The sequence below is a fragment of the Rhipicephalus microplus genome, unplaced genomic scaffold (genome assembly GCF_043290135.1).
Source record: "Rhipicephalus microplus isolate Deutch F79 unplaced genomic scaffold, USDA_Rmic scaffold_14, whole genome shotgun sequence".
NCBI classification, from domain to species: Eukaryota; Metazoa; Arthropoda; class Arachnida; order Ixodida; family Ixodidae; genus Rhipicephalus; species Rhipicephalus microplus.
Window position 1 is genome coordinate 21325707 of NW_027464587.1, and position 23612 is coordinate 21349318.

Consider the following 23612-nt stretch of genomic DNA (forward strand, 5'->3'; position numbering starts at 1 on the left):
GCGAAACACGCGTGAGTTTCCCCAGTCCACGTGGGAATTACTGTACAAATCATGCGGGCGGTCGATACTTGATTACGCAAGTAGCGCATGGACCCGCCCACTGCCCTCGATAAAGATAAATTGAAAAAAGTGCAAAACATGGGCGCCCGTTATGTCCTGCGAAACATTGTTAAGAGCCACAACTTCAGCATGACGCGCTGCAAGCAAGCTTTAGGATGGGAACAGCTGGTCACACGCCGGGCTAAGCAGCGTCTGAAGCTTTTCCATGATGTATACTTATCTCGAACTTGTATTCCTCGTGACAGCTACATCTTTCCACCTCATTACATGTCTGGACGAGTCAACCACATTTACAAAGTGCGGAAGTACCGATGTAAGACAGCAGCGTTCAGTAATTCTTTTTTCCCTAAAACGGTTTCCCAGTGGCATCGATTACCTTCAGCGATCGTTGTCGCTATTGGTAGTGATTCATTTTTTCCTTTGTTAGAGTCAAGTGAGCTCTTCAGTTGATGACGGGTGTTTTGTTGTGCGGTATACATATTGTATTTGTTTTCGTCTTACTGTATGTTACCCGCTATATATATATAGTTTTTTTTCTGCCTAACCTGGCAGAAAAAAAACTGAGCTGAAAAACACAGGCTTCTTAAAGGGACACTAAAGGCAAATCACAATTTAAGTCATAGTGAAAGATCAATGTTTTATAACAGCTGAAACATCAATATTGCTGAGGGCAGTGCTTTACTAATTGAGAAATTAAGGTAAATATACAACACCACTTGATTGATTTGTGGGGTTTAACGTCCCAAAACCATCATATGATTATGAGAGACGCCGTAGTGGAGGGCTCCGGAAATTTCGACCACCTGGGGTTCTTTAACGTGCACCCAAATCTGCAGAGCAAGACTGTTAGATTTGTTTTTTCTAAATTCTGTAGCATCGACTTACCAAAAGCTCTCATGGCATACCAACTTTGAAGTTACGATGTAAAATACTAAGGCTTAAATTTCTTTTTCTCCTAAAAAATAACAAACTCTCGTTTCAACTTGCTACAAATCTACGACTGTTAGCAACAAGACTAGCTAGATATTATCACTCTGAGTCCTTAACTTCATATCAAACAAGAACACCTTCAAGTTTTCTTTTTTTTTTTCCTCGCACTATTAACAAATGAAATGCCCTGCCATTATAGTTGATTGGTTCGGTAGAACCAATGGACCTGATTACTTTGTAATATATGACATTGAACTTGAAATGCATGTGTCTATGTTCAAGTTTATAATGTCCACTAGACGACGGTACTTGTATATAATCAATATATAATAAAAAGATGTGAAATGGTGGTACTTGGCGTGTTCACTAGACGGACGGACAAGAAGACGGACAGACGCACAGACAGACAGATCGACCCTTGGTTGGACGGACGGATGGGTGCACAAACGAACGGACGGACGCTTCACCCCACTCTTCATCATTCAGTCCATGGATATGCTGTGATTTTTTTCCTATTGCTTTCTTCAACCATGCTAAAACCTAAAGAAATGGACTTCGTTAAGCATTCATCAACAGCAGCCACTGTCATGATAACCTACACCTAAAAGACACGTAACCTGCGTATTATTAAAGCTGGCACTCAGTTTATGCTCACACAACTTGGCGAGACGATATCTAAGGCATGACAAGGCTATAGCACTCTTTACAATCTTACAAATGCACATATATACCCCATAAAGTGGACGGTAGCTCAGCCAATGTGGTAGCCGAGTTGGCAGAGCATCGGACGCGTTATTCCCAAATTCGGTTCCTGCCCGTGGCAAGTAGGTAGATGAGAATGTTACGTAATGCTATCAAGCAGTAAAAGTGTCCAACACTTGCCGTCACGGCCAGTAATGGCACTGACTGATGCTCCCATGTTTAAAGGGCCAGTAAACAGGCTCCGACTTCTTTTTTTTTACACCACCCATACAAGCTGGGCAATTCGTAGATTAGACCGCAGCGATCACGTTTTCTGAATATTACGGCGCTGAGCGCCGCGCAGAGCCTCTATTTCGAGAAACAATTCCCACGCATCTTTCCTATGCCTGACCGACCCCCTTGCGCACGCAGTGATGTCAACTTGGCGATCGGCGACGTGATGTAGCACGAAGCTCGCCGAAGCAGCTCACCGATTGGTCAATTCAGGTGTGAAAAAACAGCAGTGAAATCCCTGGCAGTTCCTGTTCCCACCCACATCCAAACTGTCCCTTGTTTCTTGGCACTGCGGCGAAAGAACCAGCCTCGCAGCTGTCGCGTATACGTGTACACTTCTCGCTCAACTACAGCACCTGTGCGCACATACAAACGTACTTCGCCTTTGATATGAGCAACACGGGTAAAAAGCGTTGCTCTGTCGTCCCCTGCGAATCGAGCGACTGGGCACCGGAGAATCATTGGGTGCCTCACGATGGGGCCCTGCGCGCTGCATGACTGAAGCGAATCGGCCATCCAGCGACAAACGACAGGGACCTGATCATTTGTGGTACACCTCTCCCGAGGCTTACACGGTTGACCCGCGGCTGGCGCGGCAAACAGTAAACAAACAACCACGCTTCGCAGCAAGCGGAAGTGTGTTGCGACTGATCGAGTTCCCCGATGACGTCAATCGCTGACGTGGTGCCACGTTGCCAAAGTGGGCGGAGTCACGACGATAGGCTACGCCTTTCCCTTCATGGAAGGGACAAGGGGGGCAAGGCCGCACGAAAATTTGAAACCAGCTTAGACCGATGTTCTAACCCCTGTAACTTCCTTAATATAGCACATATTCGCAAAATTCTTGTGACAGCATGTTCGCAAAGAAAAATTGCACATATATCTCTTTTTAGAAATTTTTTAACTTCAGGGTTCCAACCAAATAGATTATAGTGCTTGAGGGCGAAAGACAAAGAAGTGTGTTTTGAATAAGTGCTACTTCTGCTAACTCCGGCGTATTTCTGTGGCAATTTAAGTCTGTCGATCGGTTTTCGCTGTTCTTTTGGAGGGGATGTATGTAGACCACCCCGGGCGCCTCCCGGCACCAGCGGCGGCCGCCTCCAGGAGGTGGATTGGACAAGCGAGCGACAGCGACAGTGAAGATACTCAAGCCTACTCTCTCAGCAGTAATAACTTTTTAAATGACGGTTTTCAACCTGTGGGGAGCCGCAAAGCGAAGAGGAGGAACATGAGGACATCCTCATCCTCAAGTATTACCTGTAAGTGAAACACCTAGTCGAACACTTATACCATCCTGTTTCTGCCTGCACTTTCTACCGTCAACATGAAACGCCTTAACAGACAGTCTGTGTCGAGGTCTCTGGAAGCGCTCATGCCAAATGAGATCACGGACGTAAGAGTGAACACAAGAAAGAATATACTGGCTGTTGACGTCCTGCATGCAAGTGCTTTGGGCGTTCTGCGCAGTGTAACTGACTTGGACGACAATCAGATGCGCTCTCATGTTCCCTTGGAATGATGTAGTAACCGGCGTGATCTACGACATAAATGTGGCTATTTCAGATAATGACTTACAATTTATTGTCAAGTCAACAACTGATACTCCAATCGTTGATGTCACCCGGCTGGGCAAGTCTCACTGTGTGAAGATTGTGTTTAAGAGCACATCCCTCCCTTCTCATGTTAAGGTGAGGTACTTCAGACATGCTGTGCGGCCTTTCATTCCAAAGTCTCTCCAGTGCCGTAAATGCATGAAACTCGGACATGTGAGCAGCGTCTGCAAGAATTCGGTGGTATGCCACCCCTGCGCTGAGCCCCATGCAGCGGATAAGTGCATCGCTACTGTCAAGAAATGATCGAATTGCAATAAATCTCATGAGGCCACATCGAAGGACTGCCCGCGAATTCACAAGGAAATTGCCATATTGAAGAAAATGGTGCGCGATCACTCATCTAATCGAGAAGCCGCAGCTAAAGTCAGAAGGCGTCGTTAACGGCGACGTCGGTCTTCAAGAACGCCTGCTACCTCCTCGATGCGTTTACCAGCTCCCTCAACCTCATTACCACTTCCTTTACCTCCCAGCCCACATGCTGTAGGAAAGACTCTAAAGGACAAGGCCAGTGAGCCTGCCCTAACTGCGACAGAGTGGCCTGCACTTCAAAGGGAAACAGCATCAAGCGAACCGAAGGAGTTTCATGACGGCCAGCCTGGGATCCCGGTTCGAGATCTTTCCAACCAAGGCAGGCAAGTGACTGCAATCGTGCAATCATTAATTGCCACGATTCGCACGCTACTGAGCAGCATACAATCTCCGTCTGCTAACAGTGCACTGCAAATACTGGATGCACTGAATCCAGTGCATGCTAACATCGTATAAGCACAATGGCTCAAGAAAATCTCTTCTTCCGCACTGAAGTTAAAGGTGCGTCGATTTTTCAATGGAATGCCAGAGGTATGAAGTCCCGTATATCGGACTTTTGCCAATTTGTTCGGGCCAATTAATTCCCTATACTTGTCATATGTGAACCAAACGTATCAACGCCTTATGGATTGTCCAGTTATGAAGCTCTTTGTTCAGCCGCTTGCGAAGAATGAAGCAAAGTAATAGTTTACCTCTGCACAGACTTGACTTATGTTCACACTCACACCTAATAAGTTCAAATAACGACAACCAGTACGAATGTCTTCGTGTAAAGAATGCTGTTTTGTTCACACTTATTGGTGTATATATATCTCCGTCAGCACGATTTGACTGAGACAGATTAAAAGACATCCTAATGAAGACTGATGGGCCTTGCATCATCACCGGTGACTTCAACGCTTTGGGGGAGCACTAGGATGAATGCCAGGGGCAGGAATATTATGAAGTCTTGGTTTTGAAGACCTTTACTAAGCCCGAGGAAGCGGCAGCCGACAGCTCAGATGAACGAACCAAGATGATGATGATACGTGACAACGATGAGGATGCATGAGCAACACATCATAATGATGATAATGTACACATGAAGAGGATTGGTATACTAAATGCCCACACTGATTCCCCCCACGTGAAAGTGGCCAGCCTGGCCGCGGCAAGTCAAGGGGACAAAGAACGTCGCATGAAGGGCTTCATACGGGAGACATGGACGACCTCTGTAGTTCGATAACGGCGATCTGCTGGGGCTACAAGTGGCGTAACGCGATAATTCACTGGTGAAGTTTCTTCAAGAACTGTGTACGGCCCGATAAATCGTGGCTGGAATTTGTCGCGCAAACCAGGTGTGCGAATAGGCGTCAAAATGAGCACTTCGTCTCCAGGTTGAAAGGATACGGCACGATGCGATTCATTATAAACCAGCTTTCTGTCTTGCTGTGGGGCTTCAGTGTTTATACGAGCACGTTGGCGGCTCTCTGGGAGCCGTAAAACGTATTCCTCTGAAGTGGATGGAGATGAATCTGCATGGCAGGTAAAAAAAGAGACGTCCAGGAGAGAAGTAGGGGAGCGTCCACAAACTAGGTAAAATGGTGAGTAGCCGGTTGTCCGCTGAATAGCCGTATTGTAGGCGAAAGTGACGAATGGTAGAACTACATCCCAGTTCTTGTGGCCTGGTTGAATGTAGGCGGCGATCATGTCAGCAAGAGTGCGGTGGAATCGCTCAGTGAGGCCGTTAGTTTGGGGATTATAACTAGAGGCAGTCTTGTGAGTTGTGCCAGAGGCGCGAAGAAGTTCCTTCACTAGTTGTGAAAGGAAGGCCCTTCCACGGTCGCTGAGCAATACACGTGGAGCACCATTACGCAGTATAATGGCTCGGAGGATGAAGTCTTCAATTTCAGAAGCTGAACCTGTAGTGATGGATGCCGTCTCGGCAAAGCGCGTCAAATGGTCAACGGCTGTTACTATCCATCGGTTTCCAGCAGCACTGACTGGAAGGGGGCCATAAAGATCGATGCCTACAACTTCGAATGGTGTGGCTGGGCATGGAAGAGGCTGTAGTGTACCGGCTGGAGCAGATGTGGGTAGTTTTCTACATTGGCAGGTAGTGCAGAACCCAACGTACCGAGCTACACTAGTGGTAATACCTGGCCAATAAAACCGACTTCGAAGGCGATCGTAGATTTTGTGGTAAGCAAGGTGACCAGCCGTCGGATGGTCATGAAGTGCTCTGAGGACTTCGGACCGAAGCGATCGGGGTAGAACGGGAACCCAGCGCTGACCGTCACGATGATAAATTTTGCGGTACAGCACCGAGTTGTCCAGCTTAAACTGCGAGAGTTGGCGACGAAACCTCGCACTAGGTGGACGGGAACTGCCAGTGAGGTAGCCTATAATACGTCGACAGTATAAGTCAGCCAGCTGTCGAGAAGAAAAATCGAGCGGGTCGTCCGAAGGCAGTTGGTCCATAGAGGCAAGAGAGGAAACCGCCGTAGACGTGGACTCCAAGATGTGTTGTGCAAAGTGATTGCGGAAGAGCTGGGGGGAGCCGCTGGTAGTGGGCAGCGAGAAAGAGCATCGGCGTCGCTATGCTTTCTGCCACACTTGTATATGATGTCAAAATCATACTCTTGTAGGCGTAGAATCCAGCGGCCGAGGCATCCGGACAAGTTCTTGAGTGTCGAAAGCCACCATAAAGCGTGGTGGTCGGTCACAATGATGAAATGGCGGCCGTGAAGATAGGGACGAAATTTCTGCACTGACCAAACGATGGCAAGGCACTCCTTCTCGGTGATCGTGTAGTTCCTCTCGGCTGCGGAGAGGACGCGGCTGGCGTACACAACGACTCGCTCTCGCGAAGAGTTGTCGCGCTGGAGGAGGACGGCTCCTAAATTGTGGCCGCTAGCGTCTGTATGGAGGAAGGTCGGTGCACCATCGTGAAAATGAAAAAGTACAGGATCGGTCGTGAGGGCACTCTTCAACCTGTCGAAAGCCGATTCACATTCCTGAGACCACTGAAAGGGCATACCAGAAGCAAGTAGCTTATGGAGTGGTGCGGCTATGGAGGCAAAGTTTTGTATGAATCGCCGAAAGTAAGAGGCGAGACCAAGGAAACTTCGCAAATTTTTCGGCTTGTCAGGGCGAGGGAAGCGAAGCACCGCAGCAGTTTTCTCAGGGTCTGGACGAATTCCGTCCTTGCTCACAACATGACCGAGGAACTTGGTAGATTTGCTGGCGAAATGGCACTTCTTGGTGTTAATTTGAAGACCAGCGCCCGCAAGGCAAGTCAGGACCTCGTCCAAGTGTTGCAGATGTTGAGGAAACGTCGATGAAAAGACAACAATGTCATCGAGGTAACATAGGCAAGTCTTCCATTTCAGGCCACGCAGCATGGTGTCAATCAAGCGCTCAAAAGTTGCGGGCGCATTGCACAGACCAAACGGCATAACATTGAATTCGTACAGGCCGTCCGGGGTTGCAAACGCAGTTTTTTCTTTGTCATCTTCGTGCATGGGGATTTGTCAATAGCCGGAACGCAAGTCGAGGCTTGAAAAGAATTGAGCACCTTGTAAGGAATCGAGGGCGTCGTTGATACGTGGCATGGGGTATACGTCCTTCCTAGTGATCTTATTGAGTGCTCGGTAATCGACGCGAAATCGTACGGAACCATCTTTTTTACGCACCAGAACCACTGGAGACGACCAAGGACTGGTTGAGGGTCGGATTATCTCCCGTTGCAGCATATCGTCTACGTTTTCCTCAGTGATTTTTTGTTCGGCTAGGGAGACGCGGTACGGACGACGATGCACAATGGATGTTCCGTCGGTCTGAATACGATGTGCTGTAGCAGTTGTCTGACCCAGGCTGGATGAATGAACGTCAAAAGAGTTTGCATGCTTTTGCAACAAATCAAGCAGCTGCTGCTTCTGCGAGTCTGTCAAGTCCTTGTTGATGGCTGCTGTAAAGGCCGAAGAAGCAGCATGATCTCCAGGATGGCCTTTAGGGGAGGCAGGTGTAAGAGGCACGACGCACACAGGCTCCAGATCGGCAATGCAGGCGACAGTAGTGCCCCGCGGCAGTAAAATTTTATCTGGTGTGGTGTTCGTAGCAGCGAGGACAGCTGATCCTTTGTTGAAGCGAGCCACACCTGGTGCGAGAGCTATGCCTTTATTAAGGCAACGGAACGATGGAGTGAACAAAATGTCACCAGAGTCAACCTCGTTGAACAAAACAGTGATTAATTGATGTTCATTTGGGGGTAGCTCGATGTCTACAGCAGCGATGAGTCGAAGTGGCCTGTAGGTTTCGTCACTGAGCAAGCGGTCTGTGTCAGTAAGATGTTGTGCACAACAAATAGCCGCGGAAGCAGATGAAAGAAAGTCCCAGCCTAAAATGAGTTCGTGGGAGCACGGGGATAGCACAGCGAATTGTATATGATGAAGAATGTCGTCGATTAGCACACGGGCAGTACAGAGAGCGGAAGGGCGAATCATTGTTCCCTGGGCTGTAACCAGTGTTGGTCCATCATAAGGCGTCGTGACTTTTCGAAGACGGGCACACAAATCAGCACGAATAATAGAAAACCCAGCCCCAGTGTCCACTAAAGCATCAACGTCCACTCCCTCAACTGAGACTGCAATCATATTGTAAGGGCGTGCTGGAGGAATTGCAGTACTGTGTTGGAATGCAGTTTGTCCTCCAAAAACTGCATCGCATAGTTTTCCGGACGCCGATCAGAAGCGAGGAAAGCAGGCTGAAGAGGAGAAGAGGAGCGACGGTAGGGTGATGGTGAACGGCGTCTTGTTGATCGATGACTACTGCGAAGTTCACCGGATGCTGGCGGAGATGGAGACCGACGCGGCGGTGACGAATAACGACGACCCTGGTACAAGGCTCCTGCGGTATAGTCTCGTTCGCGTATGTCGTACCCTCGGCGCTCATCTTGCTGGCGCTTGCGGCAAAAGCGTGAAATGTGACCATGATAGCCGCAATAATAGCCCGTAGGGCGAGTCAATCGATAAGGAGGGTAGTAGCTTGTGTTAGATGCACCGGGAGAGAGAGCAGTGAGAGGGACAGATGATGGCTCAGGCGGTGGTGATGGAAAGCTCGTGGGAAAGCTTCTGGGAGGTGCGGCAGCAACCGACGCGTACGTTGGTGGCGGCGACGTCGAGCTGACGGTGCCTGATGGTGGGGCGACTGCATGCGAGAACGATGGGAGAGTATGAGCGACAGTGGGCTGCAGGTGGGCCGTGTGGGTCATGGACGTGAGCTCCTCCCTGATGACATCCCGCAATGACGTTGAAGAAGAATGAATGGGACCCACTGAAGGTAGTGTGAATCCCATTGATTCTAATTCTTCGCATATAATCACCCTTATTGTGTCTCGTAGGTTTGGATCTGCCGTAATACGGGCCGTGTCACTGTCCGGTTGTAGGCGCATAGACTCGAGTTCTTCGAGGCGCTGACAGGTTGTCGCAACGTCAGCAACAGTAGCCGTATTCTGGATTGCAAGGGCATTGAATGCGACGGGTGCAATCCCCTTAAGAAGCTGGCGTACCTTGTCTGACTCTGTCATTGGGGTTTCAACCCGGTGGCAAAGTGAAAGGACATCCTCAATGTAGGATGTATAAGACTCCCCGATGTGTTGTTTCCGAGCCGCGAGAGCTTTCTTTGCGAGAGCCGAACGAACAGTCGGTGTGCCAAAGACATGGCGAAGCTGATCTTTGAAGGCTGACCAGTCGGGGATGTCAATGAAGTGGTTGAGGAACCACGTCTTCGCGACACCCGTGAGGTAGAATGACACGTAAGCGAGTTTGTAGGTGTCATTTCACCGATTAGCAGCGCCGACACGTTCGAAATCGTCCAGCCATTCCTCCACATCTTCCCCGCGCATACCAGCGAAGGGATGGGGCTCACGCTGGAGGTTGTTAATGACGTGAGAAGGCGCGGCACGCGGTGGCGGAGTCGGAACGGTTGCAGCACCGACCTCTTCTTGGTGCGACATATTTCCGGACACCTGGCCCAAGCGGCGACCTGAACGTAGCTCCAGGGGGTAGAGTGGTCGAGAAAATGACGAGGGATCTAACAGCTCCTCCACCACGTATGAAGTCTTGGTTTTGATGACCTTTATTAGGCCCGCGGAACCGGCAGCCGACAGCTGAGATGAACGAACCAAGATGATGATGATACGTGACAGCGATGAGGATGCATGAGCAACACATGATAATGATGATAATGTACAGATGAAGAGGATTTGTATATTAAATGCCCACAATATTGTTACATTCGCTTCCAATTACGACCTTTCCATCATAAACGATGGTACCCCAACATAATTGCGGGGTCTCACGTATGGCAGTTGTCTTGACCTGACATTGGTGTCACGGTGCTTCTCTCGCAAAGTTAAATGATTTTGCGATATTGAGACTCATGGGAGTGATCACATACCCACCTATGCGAAGATCGATGGTATCAGAAAAAATTTATCCTCGGGTGTTGTATTTGGCACTGACTGGTCGATGTTTACATTGGGTGTTGAAGACGCTTGCCAAGAAGGCCTTGCCTGCAGCCTGGAAGATACCATCGCGGAAGCTATGCAAGCGTCCAAATGTAAGTTATCATTCTTCTCTAAAATAACACAGTTCGACATCGAACTGGAAAGATTACCAGCTATACGAAGGCGTGCTGAACAACCATACAGACGCACAAAATCGATTGACGACCTTAGGGAAGCAAGACGGCTCCAGAAAAAGGTACAAAGACACATTGACAAGCTGGAGAGTGAACGCTGGAAAGCATTCTGCGAACCTCTAGACCCTCTTAAACCACTGTCATATATCTGGAGAACAGTTCGTGGTCTTCGCTCCTCTCCGGAATAACGGAACCCTTTTAAAGCTTTGGCACTCCATCATGGAAAAACAGAACTCGAAGTGGCTGAAGAATTTTGCACGAGAGTTGCCGGGAATATTATGAACGAGAGCATCGACGCTATGATCGTTCCTGAGACTCGATTAGCAGAAACGGACATTCCATTCACCGTGGAAGAACTGGAACGTGCGTTAGCCGCTTCTAAGCACACGTCATTGCCAGGTCCTGATGGTATTACTTATAGTGCCTTGGAACACGTTGGACAAAGAGCCAGAACAGAACTTTTAACATGCTTCAACAACTCCTGGCTCAGCGGCAGTGTTCCCCGAGAATGGAAAATAAGTCGATTAATATCACTTTTGAAATCTGGAAAATCACCATTGGACTTGACAGCATATCGCCCTATTGCCCTCGCAACCTGCCTCGGAAAGATGATGGAAAGAATGATCCTATTTCGTCTCGAGTGGTACTTGGAACGATACACCAACTACCCTTCCTGCATGACAGGCTTCCGTCGGGGCCGCTCCTCCATAGACTGTGTCCTTGACTTATCGACATTTGATCAGCAAGAAAAAGTCGCAAGCGTATATAAGTGGCACTCTTTCTTGACATGAAGGGTGCATATAATGATGTAGCTCACGATGCCATCCTCACTTTTCTCGCAGCAATGGGCATTAATGGACGAATGTATCAATAAATAAAAGATTATATAACTGGCAGGGTTTTTTTTTTGTGCTAACAAATGAGGGTAAAACTATTGTACATTACACCTGCTGCGAAGTACCTCAGGGACGTGCTTTAAGCCCCACCTTGCTCATTGTTGTCCTCCTTCGTCTGGCGGAGGTTCTGCCAAAGTCGGTGTGCCTATCAATATACGCCGATGATATTTGCCTGTGGAGTGCTGCAGTTACTCGCCCTCAGGTGCATGCACGAATACAGCGGGCAGCAACCCTCACAACAGCCTACCTTCAGAAACAAGGCCTGACTATATTCACTGTGAAGTGCGCGTCGATTGCTTTTACATGCAAACCAATGACGCCATACCCTGTTTACATCAATGGGCAGAGTGTCAAATATGCACGGACGCATCGTTTCCTTGGAATAATAATAGACAGAAGTCTTTCGTGGAGCACGCATTGTGCGTACTTGAAGAAGAGACTGCTATCTATTGTGCATCTAATGAAATTCATGTGTGAGAAAGCATAGGGAACTACTGTGGCCTCCACGCTACAGTTGTACAGGGCCCTATTTCTGGGTCTATTGCGCTACAACTTGCCGGTACTGGCTAACACTTGCAAATCCAATACTCATTCATTGGAAAGTTTGCAGGGTCAGGCGCTGTGTATCTGCCTAGGACTGCCCCGATGCGTTTCTACTTATGCCACAATTGTGCTTGCCAAAGACCATTTGGTCAGGACATATAGAGATGTGGATTGCCTCGGGGCGCACATTCGACATGCTAGCCGTGTCCCCGACCACTACTTCGCCCTTCTACCCTTCGAAAGACCATGTGTTACGTTTTCAGACGTCATAGCCAAGCACCTAAACAGCATTCCATCAGGATATATGCCAGCTACGAGAATTGCATGTCCTTTTTGGTGCCTCGACCAGCCGCAAGTTTGTCTAGAAATTCGGGTATCAAAAAGAAAAGCAATCACTTCAGAGTAGCATTGAAGCAAGCAACACTGCTATTATTACATGAGTTGTACTTGGACCGAACGCAGATATACACTGATAGGTCTGTCTCGTCCAGCAGCTCATCAGGTGCTGCTGTAATTCCGGCTGCAGCAATGAGAATCAAATTCAAGTTGTCGCATATGACTATGTCTACGGCATCAGAGCTTGCTGCTATAAGAGCCGCTTTACAATATCTCGTTCAAGAGCATTCAGGAAAATAGGTCATATTCTGTGACTCGAAGGCAGCACTTCAGAGTTTGCAGTTTGCCATGCGTAAGAGGAATCATGAACAATTGGTACATGAAATAAGACATTGCCATCATGAAGCTCTAGCACGAGGGCATGATACTATATATCAATGGTTGCCTGGACATATCAGCGTTACTGGAAATCAATTAGCCAATGATGCAGCCCGCTCAGCCCATGAAGGAACCTGTGTGGTCCAGAAACCTCTATCAAGGACTGATGCAGCAAGACAGCTTTACTAGCTGGCTCGAGATCTCACATGCACGTTCTGGTTGTCTACCAGCTTCCAAAGGTGTCACTTACAAGAACTGGATCCTCCCTTAAGATACAGCTACCATCACAACTTTCCTGCTCCGATGCGACACTGTTATGCCGCCTTTGGACAAGTGCTGTATTCCCAAAGGTGTACTCCTTTCGCATTGGTACGGCAGACACCTCTACATGCGACTCCTGCGGAGCTGAAGAGACCATTGAACATGTCCTGTGCAGCTGCGCTTGCTACGACACGCAGCGATGCCAACTCCGGTTGGTTTTGAATTAGCTTGACTCCAGACCATTCTGTGTGCAGAAGATTCTGGAACCTTGGGCGTCTGCCTCTACTGCGCAGAAAGCGACTAAAGCACTCCTACGTTACTTGAAGACAACAAACCTGAGCGACCGCCTGTAGACTGTGTGTGCTTCCCCCAGTGTGCTTGTGATTGTCTCTACCTTCTTATCTCTCTGCAACGTCCTTTCTCACCCTCATCCCTTCCTCAGTGCAGGGTAGCAAACCGGATGTGCGTCTGGTTAACCTCCCTGCTTTTTCTTGCATCTTTATCTTTCTCTCTCTCTCGGACCTCAGGGCTGTTTACTGGCCCTTTAAATGCACATATAACCCATCTCCCTCTTCTCTAAGGACAGGGAGATGTGATATATGTGCATTTAAAGAAACAGACTGGTCTTAGACATTTTTTGTTTATTTTTTCAGTGATGCTGATCAAACTGCACAGGGTTATGCAGCTTTTTCTGCTGATTTCAAATGTCATTAGTTTGCCTGTAACTCATCTTGTTCCCGCCATAACATAAGTTTACCCCCTACTGTTTAAGGCCGCCATAGAAAAAAAGTGCTTAATTGAAAGTGACATTTAGGATATGCCAACTTTTACTGATGACTATAGAGTGAAAGTATACAAGAGTTTTTTTTTTTTGTTTTTAGGCATTTATTGGTTATTTTACAGCAAAATGAACAATCTATATTCAAAAGCAGTTGGAATTGTATTACAATTTTGGCGAGTATTCAATTAAAAAGGCTTGTGCTCTAAAATCTGGTCCTATAACTACATTCTACACACATACAGGTTTCCATTGCAAAAAGAATTATAGTTGTACCTTGCCTAGCTACAGAAATATTCAGACCTCAAAATTGAACAGTCGTAAATTTACTTGTTTGAGAAAACTGAACAAAAAAAACTGAAAATGCACAGCTTCTCCAAAAAGCAACAATCATGCTGCGCATGTCTAGCAATCCTCATAAATGTGCTCATAAATTCGTAGCAGAGCTTCCAACACAGGTGCCAACCAATTATAAGGAAGCCTCAAAGTCGGTTCCCCATTTTTGGCAGGTTCTGCATGTTAACAGCACCAAGAATCTCGACAGTTAGAATGACATTACAAAAAAACTACTACTGCCTGGTGTGTGAAAATTTGCTGAAAGAAAAATACATGCAAAAACCAAAAATGTCAATTTAAAAAAATAAATTTTTTTTTGTAACTTTTTTGTCTGAAAGACCAATCTGCCCCCTTAAAGGGCTAGTAAACAGCCCTGAGGTCCAAAAATTTTTTTAAGAAATATATGTGCAGTTTTTCTTTGCGAACATGCTGTCGCAAGAACTTTGCGAATATGTGCTATATCAAGGAAGAGGACAGGGAGAAGGCTGCCGCGGTAGCTCAACAGGAAGAGTATGGGACGCATTTTTCGTAGGTAGGAGGTTCGGTGACTGCCTCCACAGTCATCTTTTTGTGCACTTTTATAGCGAAAGCTGTCATGCGATCACAACAAGGGTCGCGTGTGTCACCGTAGTTGTCTGCTGCCGCTGCGGCCGGTGTCTGTAACCACTACCTCATGAAATAAGAAAAAAGAAAGTAAATAAAAAACATCAAGAACAGAATGGGATTGAACCCGGGTCCCCTGCGTGCCAGTTCAATATTCTGCTACTGAGCCAGACCTGTGCTTGAGACACCTTTGTAAACCGGCGTTAGGCAAGCTTGATGTCGGAAAATAAATCGTGTTATTATGAGTAATAAAGCATTTTAGAAAAGCAGAAGAACAACCAGGTGTCACACAATGCGAATCACGCAACGAGTGGGTTGTCGATTGCTCTAACCAATTACAAAAGCGTGATCTTGTTCATCTATTAAATGTGGTGCATGTGGGGATTGTGCCCCAAAGAACAAAAGCTTCTGGCATAATTCTTCATCGTCATAAAAGAAATGGCACAAATTTCCTTCCAAGTGTGCAGTGGTTACCACTTTTTTCTAAGGAATGGCAGAGTGAATGCCTCCCTACTACACAACTATTGATGGCGTAGTGGGTACCCTGCAAATGGGCTCACAGTGGGTACCCAAAGTGTTAAGAAAAGGCTCAAAATAGAACAGCACATTTACGATAGGTTGCAAGACACTGAAAGCTGTTAAGAAATACTTCTACTTGGGACAGATAGTAACCATGGAGCCGAACCACGAGAGTAAAATAACTAGAAAAATAAAGATATAGTGGAGCACATTCAGCAAGCATTCTCAAATCATGAATGGTAATCTGCCCCAAACTCTCAAGAGGAAAGTATGCAACAGCTGCATTTTACTGGTACTTATCTACAGAGCAGGAACTTAGAGGCTAACAAAAAGAGCTCAGCCTAAATTGAGGATGCTGTAACGAGCAATATAAAGGAATGTAATAAGTGTAATTAAGGGCCATATTTTCCTCACCTCAATGAGGGGGGCTTCAACTGCTTGAAGGTGCCATAGCTTCTTGAACCTTAAAGGGCGCTTTGATGCAGTGCTCTCGGATCTGCCAACAGGGGGGAAGGGAAGTACGCCAGCTGCCACAGCCAGTTGAAAAAAACAAAAAAACCAGAATGGTGCTTTGTGCGTCGTTGGCCAACTTCGCGTAATGAGCGAGTGATAGGCGACTTGTATTGCTATGCGACACCTTCAATAAGGAACCCGAGGGGTATCAGTTGAACCTTTTAGACCCAACATTTTTAGGTACTGTCAGTTGGAAAAGGCTGCTCCGAAGGCGGCTCCAACTCCTATTCGCTCCGAGGATGGTGCTGCATTGCCTTCAGATTAAGCCGCCGCCTACCTGCCATTTCCTGCTTTGAATTTTTTTTTTTGCTTGCTCATAACACAGCGGCGGGAGCTTGAAGGTTAGATTTCGGTCATTCAAAATTGTATTTCACATGTGACATGACGACCAAGCAGGCTTGAAAGAATTAGCAGTTTATCATAGTAAACATGCCAACGTGCAGCGCGCTGAGCAGTCAAAGTGGCTATGCCTCCGAGAAAAACACTTGCAATTGGCGGCACTTCTTCAAAGCCCAAAATGACACTGCAGTTCTCGAGGCCTAGACAGCTACTATTCCACGAAAAGCCTTCCAGGTGACAGTGAAGACCTACATTCGCGATCTACCTCTCGAATCTGAGAACTTAATTGCTACGAGCGCATCGTAGGGGGAAACGTCAAAATTCCACGTGATAGGTGGAACACTTAAGCTCCATGCTGTTCCTCGAATTTTCCCGAATATTCCTGCACACTTGCTTAAACCAGCGACATCAAAGCGCAAAAAGAAACCCTGAAACTTAGAAAAATCGTGAATTTCAAGAATCATGTCGGCAAGAGGTGGCGATGTGCCTGACGCCATTTTGAAGAACAGCGATGTTGACGGAGCTACTGACGTCCCCTGCGATACAGAGTTGTCTCCAGGGGTGGCAACTTGGTTCTATGCTTTACAAGACCAAACATAGTTCTAACCTTGAAATGTCCAGCTTATCCAGAAACAAGTTGTTTTTGTTTAGTTTTTTTTAAACTCTCTTCGTCTTGCGCTAAATGCTTCGAAAGCAAAGTCAGCCGGAGGCTAGCGCTACGAAACTGAGTGGCTGACTACTTGCCTGCTCCTTAAAATACCGAGCCCTGCTGTTTATGGGCTGATGTCAAAAATGAACATACTGCCTCTATTGCTGCCTCTGCCGATATCCTCACGCCTTGCAGAAATTATAAAGGAATGCCTCGAAAATTTGGGTTCAATAAGGCTTTGCTCAGCTGAATCAGCTGTTCTGCTGGAGGAAGGCCGGTCGTGAGTTCGTCCACTTGACTAGTAGACCTTTTCAAAGCTGTGTTTTCATTTTGCGAATGTTGTTCTTTGCTTTTTCTCAAAAACTACCACACTAATTACTCTCTTTCTTGGGTTTTAGTATTCTAGAGTAATTTTTGGTGAGGGGTCGTTGCTTCCATAGATTTATCCTTTCTTTTTTTCTTTTACCGCGCTCACCCATTCTTCCTTGTGCTCTTGCATGGTGGACATGAGGCTTATCGGGGCAGCCCGACAGTGCTCCTCCACACATTCCAAATCTTCAGGGATTTTGCGGTTGAAATGAAAGGAAATAAGCTGCTATGACAGCCCGTGCATATCTTTAGGTGATCAACATGACTATGAAAATCTGATACCATCTGCAAGCTTGAGCGTACTTCGAGAGTTTCAGCAGGCTGAAACTCGCGAAGTACGCGTATTACGCAGTACATGTAAGTACGCGTAAACTGACGAAGTACGCATAAAGTACTCGTATTCAGAAACGAATTTCCCGCTGTTTCGCGTGCAGAGGTAGCAGACGACCCTCCTTCACTGATCACAAAGTGAAAGCAGTGCCGCTGCGCGATCAAGTGTGTGGTTGGTGACCTTGTCAGCATGTCGAAGCAGTTTGTGAGCAGAGCATGCCATTCCAGCTTCTTCCACAATGATGCAGGTGCAGTTGTCCGCATCGAGAAAATTGCCACGGTCGCAGAAAACGCAAACGTGCAGCAAACCCTCCTTTTTGTTCCTAACACAGTTGGCATGTTTTCACGGTTGATCGTTCCAAGATCTACGAGTTTAAATGTTTTGAGAAGTTCTGTACACGACACCAATTCAACATACCACAAGTTGGTTCCTGTGGTTAATTTAAAAGGGCTTCATTCCTTGTAGGAATGCTTCTTCTTGATAAATCGCAAAGCTTCTACGGGGCAAGAAAGAATGACACGGTCCACCTGCTTTCAGTTGTCTGAGAACCGACTCGGCTACTGAAATCAGGAATATGCCGTGATGAGCCTTTCAGGTGAGGGACCTTTGCCTGAAAACAGGCACCTACTCCGAGGCAGTGGGACTTCTTCAACGCATTCAAGAAGCAAGCCTCAACGATACCCATTTTTACAAGTTTACTGCGGGAAGAAAAGGACAATTTGTTTACACCTGGTTCACAGATTCAGCAAATATACTCATTGCAGAAAGCGAGCCCTCAAGTTTCTTGGCAAGATGAATGGACTTTCTCAAAATATTCCGGCCATTTCTGACATCAGAATAGAAACTCGAGACACCGCATTTTCGCTTCGAATATGCATGCTGCACGACACAATATACGCACCGTTGTTCTGAATGTAAACATGATAATTTAAACATATTCCCACATTCTAAATAAGATTAGACCAAACTCAGAAAATTGGACATGCTTAGCACTGCTCTGTTCTGAAAATCTCTCTCGCCCATTTACTCAATTCTTTAAGCGATCTTTATTGTTCGTTACCATATAACTGGCTGTTAAAATGCACCAATGAAAGCAAGCCTCAAGGGTGTTCGACTATGCCTCTTTTCGGTGCTGCAACAGCTAAAAAGGGAAAGGCTGGGCATTCATATCACGAAAATCAGTGTACGCTTTATTATTCAACAATGCACGAACAATACATTATTCACTCTTTCTTTAAAAAATGGCAGATTTCACGTACAGTGGGAATCGATGATATGCGAAGCACAATTAACAAATTTTTATACGTCACCTTAAAATCAGCATAACGTTATGAGGTGGATGTAAATGATGCCGTATATGACTTCTGTGTCATTATTATCATGCTTGCATGTGTCGTTTACCTTCGTCATCTATTCACGTTACGGGATACCACATTTAGTATATGTGGAGCTAGTGAAACGGCCGCGAGCACCCTATGGGCGTGGTATGTTGTCATCTTCTTACATGACACGCATGTCAGGATTATCATGTTTGCACCAGTCATATATTTCATCATTCATTGACATCACGTAACACCAAATTTGGTATATGTGGCACTATCAAAACGGCTGCAAGCGCATCATGAAGGGCCCAATATACTCTCATGTAGCGTTGACGCGCGCGCACGCTGGGCACAGTGACACTACGTTAGCGAATGCGAGCATTCTATAGTCTGACGCCAGGCGCGACTAGCGTCCGTGAGCGCGTCCCGACGGCAACCGGCACGAAATGCGAAATGCTGCATTCCGCGCCGGTCTATTACCCAGATAACACTGCGTCTTCCTATTTTTGTGACAAAGGGACACGGGACACGCTGAAACGCGCATGTGTCATAGCAACGCAGCACGGCGCGCGCCTGCGAGTATATGGCAGGACCGACGCCTCGCGTGGCAACGCCGGTGTTACACAACAAAATGAACGCAGGCGAGCATGCACACCGCGTCACATCAAAATGTATTGGTGCATTGACTGTGGCGTGTAGACATCTCATGATTATCATGTTTGCAACAGTCACATACCTTCGTCATTCATTGGTGTCATGTAATACCAAATTAGCATATGTAAAGCTAGCGAAACGGCTGCGAGCGCATCATCAGTGTATCATGTAGTCATGTTGTTACATGATACGCATGTCGTGTTTATAATGTTTGGATGTGTCATTTACTTATGTCGTCGATTTGCGTCGCGTAATATCAAGTTTGGCACATGTGAAGCTGGTGAAATGGCCGCGAGCACATCATGAGCGTATTATGTAGTCATGTTGTTATATGACGCACCTCTCATATTTATCATGTTTGCACCAGTATCATACCTTCGTCATCCATTTACGTCTGTTATTACCAAACTTGGTATAAGTGAAGCTAGCGAAACGTCCGCCAGCACATCATAAGCGTGGCATGTAGTCATGTTGTTACATGACATCCATGTCATGATTATCATGTTAACACCAGTCACATACCTTCATCATCCATTCACGTACTATAATACCAAATTTGGTATATGTGAAGCTAGCGAAACAGCCGCGAGCACATCATGAGCGAGGCACGTTAGTCATGTTGTTACATGACATGCATGTGATGATTTTCATGTTAGGGTCTGTCGATTGTGTTCGCCATGCAATCATGCGATACCATCGCAGTTTTGCAACATACCATGTGGACGAAATCACCGCAAGAGCTGCAGGACTAAGAAATGTAAATCATGACATTCATGACACATGTCATGATTTTCATGTTATGACTAGTCAAATATGTCCTTCATATGATCATGTTATCCCATACCAGATTTGGTATCGATACCATTATCGAAATCACCGCAAGAGCTGCAGGACTAAGAAATGTAAATCATGACATTCATGACACATGTCATGATTTTCATGTTATGACTAGTCAAATATGTCCTTCATATGATCATGTTATCCCATACCAGATTTGGTATCGATACCATTATCGAAACGGCCAGGAGAGAAAGGCCGTACGCGGCTAGATAGATAGATACGCTCCAAATCGCGGAAGGTCATTAAGAAATGCTTCGCATTCAAAACGGATGTTTAGCCTGTATTTCACAGCTACTCTTGGTACCACACAAGTGAAACACGCACTTTATCTTACTGAAGCGTCCATTAGCAAAGGAAGGTTGAAGGAAGCTTTCAAAATACACTGGATCCCTCAAGGAACTCCTTAAAGTGAGGAAGCATGAAGAGCTCTTTCTGTAAGGTAAGGAAATGATCTGAGGTAACGAGTGTTGAAGAGAGCAGAGTGGGTCAGGGAGCCAACGAGGTCGTGCCATCAAATTTTAAGGCTATAACAAGCCCGTTATGGGTTTCCTGTATATGCAAGGACAGCCCAAATGAAAAGCCAGTTAAATGTTTAGATTATATTTTAATCCTCTTTCAAAGGGTACCTAAATGTTTATTTTCTCAATCAAAACCCATCGCTACCGCATCCAACAATGACACAGCTCTTTAGGACGAGCAATAAAAGTTGTAGTGATGACACACCAGATCTCTAGCAATGTGAGTGACCTCCAGACCGGCAAGACATCGGTTGCTACATCACTCGCAGCGCTGCAGCTAACCATTGCAACTGTAGGCGCATTGTTTTGCTAGTGCTTGTGTGGCATGTGTGTGAGAGAGTAGATGAAACTCGGCATGACGTGCATGACAGAATTGTGTGGTCAAATGACCGAGCCACCTACACTGCTACGACACTGCCCAACTTGGCACCCAGAACTGAAAGTTGTGCACATGAATAAGGTAATATATATTATTTGGTCATAATTTTGGTGCATGTGTCATGCTTTTTGAAGCTGTAAGAAACCCTTGAAGCAAATAACGTGCAGGCCACAACACAAAATTGGCAGCAAGACCCCTTTAAGGACATCATGGTTGAAATCAAGATGAAGAAATGGATAACATAGACAAGAAACATAGCACGCTGGTAGGGTACCCGTAAGTCATTAAGGGTAACTGAGTAGATTGCAACAGAAGGCAAATGCATGAAGCGAAGTTACACGGGCCCATGACATTGAGAAGTTTGAGAATACAACGTGACAGCAGCAAGCAAAAGCCCGTTTGATTAGTGGAACATGGGAGAGGCCTTTGTCCTGCTATGGGTGTAGTCAGGCTGATAATGATTACTTTTACGCCATTCAATTGCGTCAAATACTAAGTGCCAAATAAGCGGGGCCTAGTCTAGCTGCTCTATGCATGTAGCACTCGCGATGCTGCAGACAGCGAAAACGTTTTGCGCCTTACAAGAAAAATGTTGTGAGCAATATTAATTAGTAGCGTGCATGGTAGAGGAAAAAGTGCTTAACAGTGCAAACAACAGGATGGGATAGAAGTGATCAGTGCACTGAACTAACAACCAAAGTTTATTGCAAACCAACTGAAATAATAGGAAAACAGAATCTGCGCACTACGCAACATCAGCAAAATCGCACATACATGTGCCAAACGGCCTACCTTATCAAGAGCTAGTAGACCCTAGATAACTAATTTCACAGCCGTGAAAAAAAAAATCAAATGTCGCTAACACAGGAAGCACCAAATCGTTGAATGTGGAACGCTTTGCGAATCTCGCGCTCATTTTTATATCGCCCCATAATCACACACTTGTCAAGAATTGGCTGACAACCACACTTTTTACAATGGTCCACCAAGTAGCTGGGAACGGAGCGTTTTGCAAGCTTCCTCAAGCGATCATTAATGCATAGACCTGTTTGGCCAATGTAACGCCCAAAACTTTCACAGTACGTATAACCAACTCCATGGCTTCTACCTTGGCTCTTCTAGATGCTGCTGATCACTGCGGGATTTGCTGTAATCTAGCTTGCACAGTAGTCATCTCGCAAGAGTTATGCCACCTCTTATGAATAAAACACAACCTGCGAGAAGGAATATATGTGTGTCAAATCTGATAACTGACCTGCTTGACCCTGGCAAAGCAGGCCGTCATGCACTGATCGTAGGGGTCCTTGATTGTAGAGTTCCGGTTGTCCAGGATGAATGGCAAGAATGCCTTTTCAAACGTCGACGGTGTGCTGAGGGCCACGAAGCACAGGGTGTCCGACTGGTGCGGGAACTTGAATGCATCCGGCACGCGCTCGTTGTACCACAATATCTGAAAAGTAACAATCTGGCTCATCACGTAAACAAAGCCGTTATCGGCACCCGTCAAAACACGAGGTGGCCTTGAAATATGCGACTGACTGATTTCCTCAAGGCGTACGCTCCTGGCCTGTCTTTAAAAGCGTCAGTCACTGTGCGACATTTAAATGGTTGATCGCAGTCAGTGAAGACCGCCTTACCTTGAAAGGATATGTTTCGATGCCCACGGGTGACAGCAGCTGCTCGAGTACGGCAGCTACGTGGTCCAGCCGCATCACAACGGGCGCTCGCGAGTGCTCCCTTCAAATGCGATGGTGTTCAGCGGCGAGATGCGCTTCAATAAAGCGCCGCGCCACATGCCAGCACGGGCAGTACCTATAAAACTCGATGGAACATAAGACTCTTCGAGACACGCGCTGCCGACATGCCGGCTGCGGCTTCCGAGATTGAGGGCGAACAAACCTATTCGATTTTCGGATTCCTGGCTTGGTTCCGGACGGGAGGGGAGTAGGGCCAAGTATAACGTCCGTTCGATTCGCCTAGTTCACGAGCTGCTGCACCTTGCCGTTTGTTTCAGTGGTGCAGCATTGACGACCACTGAACCCTGCCAATCGTTTCGAAAGGTGCAGAAGAGGTGCAGCACCGGTTCACGATTTTTCTGCACGTCCTTCGCTGACGGTGCCGGCTTGGTGCAGGCGCGCGTGCAGCTGAGCAGACGACGCAGCACTTAGACGTAGGTGGCTTAGGCGCCGTACCCGCCTCTACAAATGCGGTGTGTTTTGCCAAGATGTTCGCGCCTCATAAACTGTCCGCATGTGCGTTTCGCCATAGGTCAGTGTTTGCTGAACGGTGTAAATTAACCGAAAAGAAATAAGGCCAACACCTTGTCGGCACATCGTCATTTGTTTCGGGTGTCGTGCTGTGCCTGCACCGCTGAACTCACACTGAACAATTTCTGAACTTCGCGTGCACAGCCATGAACTGGTTCCGACCGGTGCAGGTGAATCGAACAGACTTATAGTGTTCTAGAATATCACAGAGGA

At 46.7% G+C, this 23612-nt stretch overlaps 1 protein-coding gene across 1 annotated transcript in view; it reads right to left on the reverse strand.

Annotated features, from left to right (window-relative positions):
- LOC119180682 (cyanocobalamin reductase / alkylcobalamin dealkylase) overlaps positions 1 to 23129 on the reverse strand; it is an 86087-nt gene extending 62958 nt beyond the window's left edge. Inside the window, exons 1-2 of the mRNA XM_037431809.2 lie at positions 22770 to 23129; positions 22388 to 22582 (exon numbers count right to left, since the gene is read on the reverse strand). Coding sequence (XP_037287706.1) covers positions 22388 to 22582; positions 22770 to 22844 — 270 coding nt within the window. The 5' untranslated portion in view covers positions 22845 to 23129. The remainder of the gene's footprint in view (positions 1 to 22387; positions 22583 to 22769) is intronic.
- Positions 23130 to 23612: the final 483 nt, after the last annotated feature.